Source organism: Lonchura striata, chromosome Z (genome assembly GCF_050655825.1).
Source record: "Lonchura striata isolate lonStrDom1 chromosome Z, ASM5065582v1, whole genome shotgun sequence".
Classification (NCBI taxonomy): domain Eukaryota; kingdom Metazoa; phylum Chordata; class Aves; order Passeriformes; family Estrildidae; genus Lonchura; species Lonchura striata.
In genome coordinates this window covers 63,792,328-63,804,337 of record NC_140740.1, presented here as the reverse complement: position 1 = coordinate 63,804,337, position 12,010 = coordinate 63,792,328, and the positions used below count along the sequence as shown (strand labels likewise).

Here is a 12,010-nt window from a genome sequence, read left to right as displayed (position 1 = left end):
CATAGAATAAAACAGTGTCTGAGGAAAAAGAGATGAGGTATAATGTCAACCAGTTCAGGAATTAGGAATTTAGCTAATGGTTCTAACCTGTGTATAAGGTATGACAGAGTGATAACTTACTAGAACACTTTTTTTAAAAAAAAAGTGAAACCCAAAGCTTCAATTTGTTTATGCAACTTTTTGCTACATACATTTCTAATTATTTACCTGTCTACTGATACTCATGTTATTGATGGAATCTTTTGCTGACGATTCAGGTTCACTATAGAGTATTTCCTGTACAGCGTGAGACAACAGCGTATTTCTACAGACCCGTCAGGGCAGGGAGAGCAGAGCCTCAATCCCTCTGCCCTGTCACGCTGGCCAGGACACACACACTGCTGCAGGGCTGCCTCTCCTGACACGCTGCTTCAGCAAGGAACTGTCAGCACTCCTGTGACACACTGTGCCTATAAACACTCCCACTGATCAACAGGAAGAGCAGCACTGCAGGGTTTTCCATTTACATACTATAGTTATGGTATCAGACAGAGCAACAGCATACCAGAGGACTGACACATTCCCATTTCCAAGGGAACAAATCCGTCTTTGAAAGGAAAAGATGAAGATGCTTGAGATTTAATCAGGAAAATAATTATGAAATAAGCTGAGAAGCAGTAAAGCAAAGAGAAGGCACATGTTAAGATTATGGCCCAGAAATCAAAGTAAAATGTAAGACTTTTTAATCTTTGAATGAGAAAAACAAATTTAAAATTTTGGATAATGCATGGAACCATCTTCACTGTGATCACACAGCACTCTTTCTAAATGTTTTTAATATAAATTAATCAGAATATCCTCAGGCTAACAATTTTATCTCTCCCTGCTTGGAAATTGTTAAGGACACTTCAAACACATTTCCAATGCAACACAAATATAACGAATCTTCAGTATATAATACATATATAAAGTATATAAAATATAAATACAACAAAGCTTCAATGCTTTGTCTGCTTGTACCATGTTGTTCCTGAATATTACCATAAAAGTATCTGGGTCTCAAAAAAAGCTTTAAGGAGTCTACCCAGCCTCAGTTTCTAGCAGTATGGTTGTAAAGTAATGTTAAAATGTAAAGACAGTATTAGGCATAAATTCTTACTCCTGCTCCACTGAAGCCATTTCTGGATCATTTGAGAGGCAGCTAGTTCTGGATACAAGGAAAAAGATGAGTAAACATTTTTTCTGTGTTGATTTATTTATCTTTTAAAATATAACTTCAAATTTGGGGATGTAATAACTAACTGTAGTGAGTATCTTGACAACACAAACACACAAATGTTGTTTTTAGAATGTAGGGATCTTAGTGCCCACAATACACATAAGTTTGAGTAACAAATTTTTAAACCATTTCTTTAAGTTGGGGAAGGGAAATGCACTACAGTGATCTCATACATCCAACAGTAACAATAATCAGTGATACCTCATATGAATATTTCATTCCCCTTTCACGTGCTACACTGCTGCCTCTACTATTTTAAATGGAATAACAAGAAAGCAGCCTTTTTTCCACAGAGTTCTCATTGTCACATATACAATGCATTTGAAAATGTTTGAACAGAAGGGATAGAAGTTGCATTTCAAAGGTGGCTAGGCCTTTTAGTTTAACAAAATAATGAGCTGGTATCAGGTAACTACTTATGTGAAATTATTGCTTCTGAGGCAGGGCTAGTTCCTAAAATCAAAAAGCAGTGGCCAGTGTTTTAGATATTTCTCTGTGGTTGTTTTAGAAACTAACCTTAGAAGAACTGAAGGAAAATGTGTATTGCAAAAGAAGGAACTTTGGGAAAAAGTACAGCAAAGAAGAAACTGTAAGTTGAAAACCTTGAAGTGTTTAAGCAAAAGGAAGGTGACTGGAAAGAAACTTCAAAACTCAAAAATCTTTAGTTACAAAAACTGCAAGGGAGAATGTTATACTAGAACCAACAGACAGAGACTCCTGCTCAGGAATTTTGTGTACAATACTCACATGAGGAAAGTGCACTGTACACTTCCTAAAGCTTTGCTCAGTGAGTCAAGGACTGTGCACTTAAGGATTTCTTTGGTGCGCTACACCATACTACCACATATTATTGAAGTCAAAGCACAGAATTATCATTTTAAAGTATCTGATCATTACCTGCCCCTGGTTTATTAAGTAACCATAGACAAAATAATATTATTATCAAGTATTAATTCCCCAGCCTATCCAGCTAGCATTGGGAAGAAAGAAGAATTTATATACCTACCATAACTGAGATAGCTAACCCTGATTTAGTGAACTGTAAAAAAAAAAAATTCTAGAAAGAACTACCTCTTAAAAACCATATCAATACAACATAAGAGGGGAAGAGTAGAAAATGTTTAATGATCCATTTTAATGGAGTATGTGATTTTAGTCATTCCCATGACTACAGAAACAATCATCAAAAACACAGCAAAAAAAATTTTATAGTAGAAGGGTATGATTATTTATTACTGAGATCCAGCAGTACAAAAGCAGTGAGAGGGGAAGTAAATTCTCAAATGGGGCAACTTACCAACACAGTAATTGAAACTACAAGCTGCGTATTGTATCAAACACAATGTACTACTGCATTCAAGCTATTCCTGTGAAACAATATAATGCCAGGATTCAGCTGAAAGCTATCTTACTTAGCTGTTTCTGAAGCTTCCCTCAGCTCTTCATCCAGTCTGCATGAGTAAAAGTTATTGATATAAAGAAACAGAGAAGCAAGCAGAGCGTAAGAGTGAAGCAGAGCAATAGCAGAGCAAAGAACAAATACACTACATGCTTTTGTAATAGGCACCCAGTATGATTTAAGGCTAACTCTAAAGCTCTTCAGTTCAGTATGATACCATTTATCCCTGTGCTCAACCCACCTTAAATTTGTAAGTCCTTATTTAGCTCACTTGGAGGCAGAGACAGAGAAGCAGCAGGGGTCTGAGGCATGCCCAGTGGACAGAGCTGAAAGCATTCAGTTGCTCTATCAGGTAATGTTAAACTAGCTGCAGCCTGGGCCAAGTCAAGGACATTTTACAGTTCAGTGAGTTTTATTTGCAAGGGAGGCTGATCTCAACAGCTTGAAGGGGAAAGTAAGATGTCATGTCATTGCAAGTCTTCTCTCATTCAGCTGTTGAGGTCACCTGCAGGTGAAAGGCTGTCACACAGATTCACTCTATTATGAGCAGCAGCATGGGCTAGAAAGCAAGTTTTACCTCATTCTTCTCTTAATACACTTATCTTCATCATACCTTACAAGATAAGAGTGAATGAAGGAAGAGAAAAGATGTACAAGTTCATATATAACAATCAATATTGTATTATGCTTCACTGAAAATTACGAAGAAAATCACATAACCCAAATTCTGGCATAACACTATGTACTTTCTAAAGGTGGAATTTTTCTTGCCCATAGGTGGAATGCTTGTTCTTGGCAATGGAGCAATTATGAAACCAAAAGATGAGTTGTATTTTTCCATACGAATCTCTCTGAATTTGAAGAAGAAGGGAAGCTATGAACTGAACACTGCTCTTCTCCCTTGCAGTATGGGAAGAGCCACTCACAGATGCCTTGAATGCACACAGCCACTAAATTTTCTTATTACAGTATCTTGAAATGCTTGCCACCAATGGGTGCAACTGTCATCTTTTCAGGTCTGTCTTTTTCAGCAAAATCATAATCTCTCATCGGGCTGCTGATGATATGAAGTAGGCATTACCCTAAAACTCTTTAAGTACCGAAGTTTCTTTGGTACTACTGCTGTGATCACTTTACCTTTGGTCTGAGAGGTGAATGAACTTTTCAAACATTTTTAATTTTTTACAGGGAAGAAAACATGTCTGCAACATCGATGTGTGTACTGCCACACTTTAACAGTAAAACACAGCAAGGAAACAGACAGAAATGCTCTGAGGTTAGACAGTAATGGTAAGGTTTCTAGCAAAGGAAACCATAAGAAACTAAAATGTTTACAGGAACTAGAAGAAAATTTGTTAGATATGTTAGAATATTATGGACAACTCTTTGTCAGTTGACCAACAGCCTGTGCTCCACATTCTTATCATCCCTTCACCTCTAAAGAAGTTACAGAAGCAAATGAACCTGAGTGAAAGTCTCTATGCCCCTGATTTTACTTCACAACTGCTATTGCCAGACCTGAGCTTCCCATCTGCTCCCTGGAATTGCACCACCAGCTTGACAAAGGAAATTGCTTTACAACGACTGTGAAACAGTTGTGAAAAATCCTGCCTGGGTTGAGGAGATTTATGACAACTTCAAAAGCAGTCACTGACCAGTCAGAATGAAAATACAATCATACTTGCACATCTACTCTTCAAACTACCTTCTAGAACTGGCTATTCAAAACCTGGGACATACACTAAAGAGAACAATTTAGAGAAATTAATTCCTGAACAGAACATCTTTTTAATACCAACTACATGAAAACCATGTATTTTTTAAGTCATGCTTTCAGTCTTGGTATACCACTTTTTTTGTTGTTTTCAGGTCTGAAAAAAAGTCAGTTGAGGAGAGCAATGCCAATCAACTTCTTACAATTTTTAAACAGATATTTTCCTTTGGAAATGCCTGCATTTAAGAAAACTCTTCACATAAGCAGCAAGAACTAAGAAACTGTCTTTCAGCAGTTGTGAATTTAACCACAAGAACTGACAAGGCAAGGACCAGTAAACACAGAATTTCACTAGTATTCTGTTGAATAGGCTATCTTTTAATTAACATTTCTGCTAAAAACTCTGCATGACTAAAACTCGAAAATACTTCCACTTAAATAGAGGTAAAAGTTTGAAAAAATATGGCATAGATGGTATCTCAAGAAAGGCCAAACAATTTTCCCACTCACCTGGAAGTAAATATTTATTGTGGTTTGTGTTCCCATTACAAGGTGGTCTCCTGCTCTGAGTTTGACAGTGAAATGTTTGAGGAATAATATATAATAATTTTTAAGAACAGTAGGAAAGTGCTTTCTGTTTTTCTTACAGTCTTTAACATTATTATCAGTTTGTGGAAATAGTTTACATTAGAACAAGCTACTGTACATCACTTACTTGACAATACTGTCTGGTATATGCACATATTCCATTGGAATCATCTCATGAAGCTCTGCCAACGTGTTGACATACTGTATTTTACTGCTGAACTTAGAGCTGTAACACAGAAAAATAAGTATTAATTGACTTTGCCCCTCAATTTTTTAAGACATGCTAAAATCAAATTAAGAAATGTATTAAATGTATTAAATAATTAAGCATTTGGATATTCATATTTCAATTACACACTGAGAGACGGGACTGTTAATGATTAATGACTCAAACGATCCACCTGTCACAGCTAAATAAGGCTGGTAAGAAGCAAGCCCTGTGAGGTGGGATAACAATTTTTAACATGCCAATCCTCTCTGACATAATGGCTCAGGTGTGAAAACTTCCCTGCGGGGAAGAACCAGGACTTTCACACAGAGCATGAAGGTATTCATCCCTGACACAACTGGTGGAACATAAACGACTCAGCTTCACTCACATAAGAGGCAGCTCTGACATCTTAGAAGGCAAGGTACCTGGGCATTCCCACCTGAACTTGACTGAATATAAATGCAATGGACTCTGTGTTTTACGGGCTTCCCCCACTCAGTGAAGACAGTGACCATAACTTTGACAAGACTGGAAACCTCATCACCAAGAAGAGCAGAAGAAGAGAACCAAAGAGAATCAGAATCATGGAGTGATTATATTTTTTCTACTTGGTTTGTCTGCGTTTGTCATGTTCTTTCACCTCTCCTCCCACCCACTCTATTTCTTTCTATCTCTCCCTCACAATTACTGCTAAATAAAAGTATCTGCTATTGACTTCAGCATATGGCCTTGTTTTGCACCTTAACTCAGACAGAATCATCTCTCTAATAATGTTAATAACCATATCTTAACACAGTACAGTTGATCATGAGCCTACCTGAATCACATTATTAAGCCAACAATATAAATTGTAATGCTTATATATTAGACAATGTGATAAGTTTTATGGTTTTACAGTTAGAAGGAGATGTGCAAAAATTTGGAAAATATTCAAATCCCTTAGAAATTACTTAAATGTAAAAAGAGATGGGAAGCATTACTTGATATGGATATAATCATAAAGACAGTCATCAAGGGAGTGTGATGACTTAGTATTTCTATTTTACACCAATTCTCAATCAAACACAATAAAAATGAATTTCATCATTTATTCAGAAAAGCACAGATCTGATTGTGTATATTCTTACTGCAGTGCCTTTCTATGACAAAAAATGTGTTTATTTCAGTTGTGCTATGTGATTCACTTTTTGTGCTTGTAAAATGATTGCTTGGAAAAAAGGCTAAATTGTTCAGAAAACATGCTTAAAACACAAGGCTATTTACTTGTCTAACCTAAGTTAATTGTTAAGTGTGAGCTTACAAGCAAGAAATCTTTCTCATTTGGCTTATAAAGCAATTTTTCACATTTAGCTTTGGTTTTATTTAGATTGTCTTATAAAATCAGTAATAGTGCAAACTCATACTGACTATATATGTTAAGTGTAGGTCTTGAAAAACAGAACATATTCTTTCTATTTACTGCTGACCTGCAGGTACAGCCAGGCAACATGAAGCTCTGAAATAGCTCTGAGCAGAAAGTTGCTGCCACTCCCCTCAACAGATGTATCTTCCTAATAATGCCTAGTGAGAAAACTGGAACAGGAATACATGAAGGTGCTGTGAACACCTGTTTAAGCTCATTTATTGTAATTTGTCCCTGTACCCAATGAGCATCACTAGGCACACACACTGGGTCAGACTGGTCACATTTTAGATGCATCACCCATGAGTGTCCAGTCAAAGCACAGTAACATACAGATTCTTAGCATTTTATCCAAATTGTTAATCATAGTCTGCAGCATCATCATTGCCATCTAAAGTAACCTGGCAAACTGCAAGCCAATCGTAAGCTTCTAAAGACGGTGGGAAGGGACTAAAAAATCTTTCAATGGGTAGTTTTTCCTCCTGAGAATTCTTCTGGGTCCACTAATTCCACTAATTCCACTACAGTGACTGATTTCTAATTCCTTCAGTCAGTGTATGGGCATCCCAGACAGTTTCTTTCAGACTTAGGGAAAGCATGTTGCCAATAGTGGTAACTTTCCATCATTTTAATTATTTCCATCAAATGCCAAGTATGTTTCACACACACTTAAAAAACCCTTAGAAATCTAACTTCTTTCCTAACACAGCTCAAATAATTTTTGGTGTGAATATCTATAAGGGTTATAAAAAAGTATCTAAGATCTATATCTGCTAACTCTAGTTCTTCAATTCGTTGTCAGTCAAGATGGGTCCCACACTCCACCAAATTATCTTGCCAGTTTTTGAGGTAGAAAAAAGATAGAGCTGAGGTAGAATTGAGGGTAGCCCACACTCAGTGTCTTGACTGCCCCTTACCATTCAAATCTTTCAAGGCTTTTGATTTCTACTGTTTAGCCACAGACCTTAGCTGATATACAATTAAAATTATGTTGCTTGCCTTTAGCTATCTCATGGAAATCTCTGCTTGCCTTGTGGCCAATGCATTTCTCACTCTAACATTCCCACTGTGCCTGTCATGGGTTTAGGCTGAGGGCTAGCAAACTAAGCTACAGTTACTGGCTTTCAATCCAATCAAGCTTTTATCTCCTTACCTCCTGAAGGAAGGGAAGGGAACTCATCATGTTCTGTCCTTGGTAAAGGTCCAAATAGCTCATGTCATCCTCCACAAAAGTCACACCAGCCATGTGTTCTGACCATCTTTTTCAGCTTCTATTTGCCCTTCACCCTCTTCTTGCACCAAGACTCAGTCTACCTGGCTGAGATGGTCTCTAGTGTGTCTAGTTCTGCATTGCTAATCTGATTTGCCAAACTATTTAGAGTGAACATTTTCTCCTGTTTTGCAATGAAAAACCTCTAATCACTGCTGCTTAATATGGCTACTTTGAATAAATGACTAATGAATTGAAACAGACATGACTTTTAAAAAAGACCAAACTGTCATTTCTGGAACAAAGTAGGATGGCAACAGAAATATCTCAGGTATCAAATGCAAACTCCGCATATCCTTGTAAGTAGTGTTGATAATTCCAATTATTGTTTCCCTTTTACTCTGGTCTTTTGAATAGTAACTTTCAGCTTGGTCTTTAAGATACCACATCTAGAAAGAAGCCTCTTTTATGACATTCTGTGTGTTGCACTTTGGCAGCAATGGGATAATTGATGTGCTTCCTCAACCCAATCAGGACAGAGCACCCTGGGACATGAGATCTCGAGTGTCTTCACCTGCAGACTGTGAGCAGAACCCCCTGAGATCTGTCACAACATAAGCCATTCTTCGTGTGGCTTTTGTAGATGACACTTCTTCTCTTGCCTGAAGCAACTCTTTTATAACATCTGTCAGCGTGCTCTCCCTGATTGCATACTCCCCTATCTTCTGCAGTAAGTGTGAGGTCTTTGAAGTTGGTAATTTTTTAAAATTGTTTTACCAATCAAAACATTATTTTTGACAGCAATAGATGTTTTTGAAGCCAAATGCATTCAAACACCTCAGGATGCAGGCACTTCCTCTTGTATGAGCTACAAGCAGCAATGATATTTTAAAAACCCAGAACTGTAACCTAATCTTGTTCCGTAGCCAGGATTTTTAAAATAAGGTGATTATAATTATATGCACTCTCCTTTTCTATATGCCTTTTACCTGGATTCTGAACAAAGACTATTTTAAGAAACCGAATTCTCAGTATGTACACATACAGGTTTAGAAAACTATGCCTGTGACTTCTTCAACAAGATACTCATATGAATCACGTTTTTTTTCCCCTATTCACCTTTGGAAAGTATAATTCAACTTCCAAAACCCAAACATGAGCTATAAAATGAGCACTATTCAGTGAAAAATTAACAGCCACTGTAGATGATTTAGGGTGCTTATGTATTCTCAAGGACATAGAAAATCACAGGTATTTACTACATACCTTATAAAAGGTCGTGTTACAGCCAGAATTGTCCTGATAAACCATGACGGATGAACAATTATAAATGATTTCAAATTTTTCCGTAATCTAAGTAAAAAAAGTAATAACAGTTTCTTAGAAAAACAGAAAAAAACACAAAAGATACAGGAAGATCATATACACTAAACTCTGACACACAGAAGAGTTACAGAAATGGACACTGTTTAAAAGAACAGCTGTGGGTCAGACAGGAAAACACTACTTACCGTCGATCAATCATCTGATAACATTTTTTCATCCAACCCAATCCAGGCATCCTTCTTCTAGGTGTTGCTCCATTCAAGTAGACAATCATATAGTCTTCAGCTACCATCAACTCTAAGGTACTGATTACATATCTGATAAAAGTACAGATGTCAGTGAGCACATACTGTACACTATCTAATTGAGCCCAAACTAAATCAGGCTATTAGGAACAAATGAAGGCAGATTGAACACTTTATGACAATACAGACTTCTCTTTTCCTTTAAACAAATGCAAACATTTAGCACTGATCACCACTGTACCTGTAGATACACAGCTAGAAAAACACAGTCTTACCTGTATCTTCAAAACTTAAAAAATATACGGCTTCCTTACAATAACAGAGTTTCGTAGTGAGTTTTCAATTATCACTGGTGAATTTGCTTTTTCTTAGAAAGTAATTAAATCAGGAGATTTTGCAAGGGAGAACATGACATCATGTGAAGTCCTAGGAATTTCTGAAATTAACTCTTGAGAAACTTCAATTCACTATTCTAATCACCAAGTTTGTTCAATGCAGTAATAAAATTCGTCAGAAGATACTTGTTTATACTTCATGTGATCCTTACACTCCTGCTATTGAGTCTGTGATTGCAAAATACAAATACTTAGACACTCAAGCCCAAGAAAACCTGTCCATCAACCTGACATGTGATGGAACAGAGAACTCCAAGACATCATTTTGTGAGCAAAACACTCCCAACACCCATTATCAGACAGTGCTCTTGGGGTCAAATGCATTGTACCTAGAAGAGCACACTGCTCATTCAAGTAAGAAGATGGCTGTAAATTCTTGTTTGGGACTATCTATGCAGATGATCCACTCAGTCCCTACCCCATTTTGGAGCTGATCATCAGAGGAATGATGAAACAGTTTGAAACAGTTCAAATTGCTCTCTCTACTATCAGCCTCAAGGTGTGCCTCTGTAAAAACTAGAATGCAAAACCACAAGTCACACCTTAAAAACCTGAATGCCTGAGTGCACTCAGTACAAAAGGCAACTTTATCCCTAAGCATAATGGCTCCTTTCACAGTTGTATGGGAATGCCTCACAATTTAATCTTACCCTTAAATTCCTTTGGATGCAATGTCTTTAGAAGAATTGTAGGAAATCTAGTTCTCACCAGAGAGTGGTATTTTACCTGGGCATAAAGTAGGCAACGTTAACTAGACCAGTCCCATGCATTGGTAAATCCCATCCAAATCACCACCTCCTCAATGCATTCCACTGCTCATTCTTACCTTGCAGTTGTGCATTCCCTGGTTTTGACTCACATGTCAAAGAGTGACACGTGAGTGAAAAGCAGTTAGACTTATGTCTAACAGTGATATAGGAAAGCAAGGGATTGCATGGACATTCTGATGCATAAAGCTTCATTTAATAGTTTCAACAAAGCTACTATTTGACAGGTTGTAAGATTAGCCGTTCCCACAGGGCAGAACATCTAGCGCTTTAAAGGCACTTAAACACTGAAACACAAGTTTGTAAGTACAAGTGTGTAAGTATGTATTAAAATACTACAAGACATTCAGTTCTTTTCAGGAACACGACAGTCTAAAAATGTCAAGGGAGCAAGAGCTCCCTCGCAAATTTTACCTATCTACTAATTTCTTATTATTTTATAATAATTGCAATTTTTTCATTATTAGAAAAGATGGATAGAAAGTTTTTCATTGACTAGAACAACTGAATCACTCAAAAAGCAAAATGCTGGTTTTGTTTACACAGTATAGTTTTTCAAATTGAGATTATTTTAAAAAATTTTAATCAGTGGACTGGCTTTAATCTGACTTCCAGGCAGCCACAAATAAAACAGTAGACTTTTTAAAATGTGGTTCTGCATTATCTACAGAATGTGCTGTAGAAACTGTTTCATGCATTTTCACCCAAATTCAACCCTTCAAAGACAATGTTACAGAATTAGTAAATATAAAAAATAGGAAGAAGATAATTGAAAATGTGAAAGGAATTCAGACAGAAAAGGAGCTATTGAGGATAGCTGTTAATCAGAAGCTAGAGGTAGCTTATATGCTACCAGAAACATCCTGTATAAAAAAAGAGATTCAGTGGTTTTCAGGTCTCTCCAGATCCCTATATAATTCAATAGTAAAGAATTACAAAATATTTTAAAATATCAGTTTCTGTATATTTAGCAAACTGTTGTACTCCCTCTATTCCATGCACACCTAGAATGGAAAGAAAAAGTTGAGCTTACTCTTTTTTTATTGTTTTCTTGGAGAGAGCCAACTGCCTGTAAGCCTTAAAACAAGATCTAAGTTCACAACCAACATGCACTCACATTTATATTACTCCTCCAGAAAAAGTGACTTACAAAATTACTTTGGCAATACTCTTAAGCCATGTGGAAAAGGCTCTTAATGCTTTCTCTGCAAAGTTAATTTATCACCACCTCTATGTGAACAAGGGTCTTGGGTGAAGACAAAGAATAACTACTGAATGTCACTCATGGTTACAGTCAGCTTTGTTCCTTACTTACCAAGTTAAAACCACTGAAGTAATGCCTTTGTCTCTTCTAAATCATTGGGCATTGTGTGCATCAGTTACTGTAGACATGGAGCTCTTAGAGGCTCTACCAGGCAAATGATACCAGTTGTTCTGACCAGAAACTATAACACTGAGTCTTAATTTTCACACATAGAGACAATGTTAAAGGCAC

At 36.8% G+C, this 12,010-nt stretch overlaps 1 protein-coding gene across 14 annotated transcripts in view; it reads right to left on the bottom strand.

Annotated features, from left to right (window-relative positions):
* The window catches only part of PRUNE2 (prune homolog 2 with BCH domain), a 177,860-nt gene that overhangs the window by 4,034 nt on the left and 161,816 nt on the right, over positions 1-12,010 (bottom strand). For 5 of the 14 annotated variants that reach the window (XR_014951409.1, XR_014951416.1, XR_014951406.1 and 2 more), the window contains 4 exons: positions 9,294-9,425; positions 9,049-9,135; positions 5,087-5,185; positions 2,899-4,936 (listed from right to left, as the gene is read on the bottom strand). Coding sequence is in view for 4 of the 14 variants with exons in the window: in XM_085567098.1 (XP_085423224.1) it covers positions 1,139-1,186; positions 2,671-2,709; positions 3,235-3,270; positions 5,087-5,185; positions 9,049-9,135; positions 9,294-9,425 (441 nt within the window). In the remaining 10 variants the exon portion in view is untranslated. Of the gene's footprint in view, positions 1-1,138; positions 1,187-2,670; positions 2,710-2,898; positions 4,937-5,086; positions 5,186-9,048; positions 9,136-9,293; positions 9,426-12,010 lie in introns of those variants that run through there. The other 9 variants (XR_014951411.1, XM_085567098.1, XR_014951408.1 and 6 more) reach the window with 9 other exon arrangements.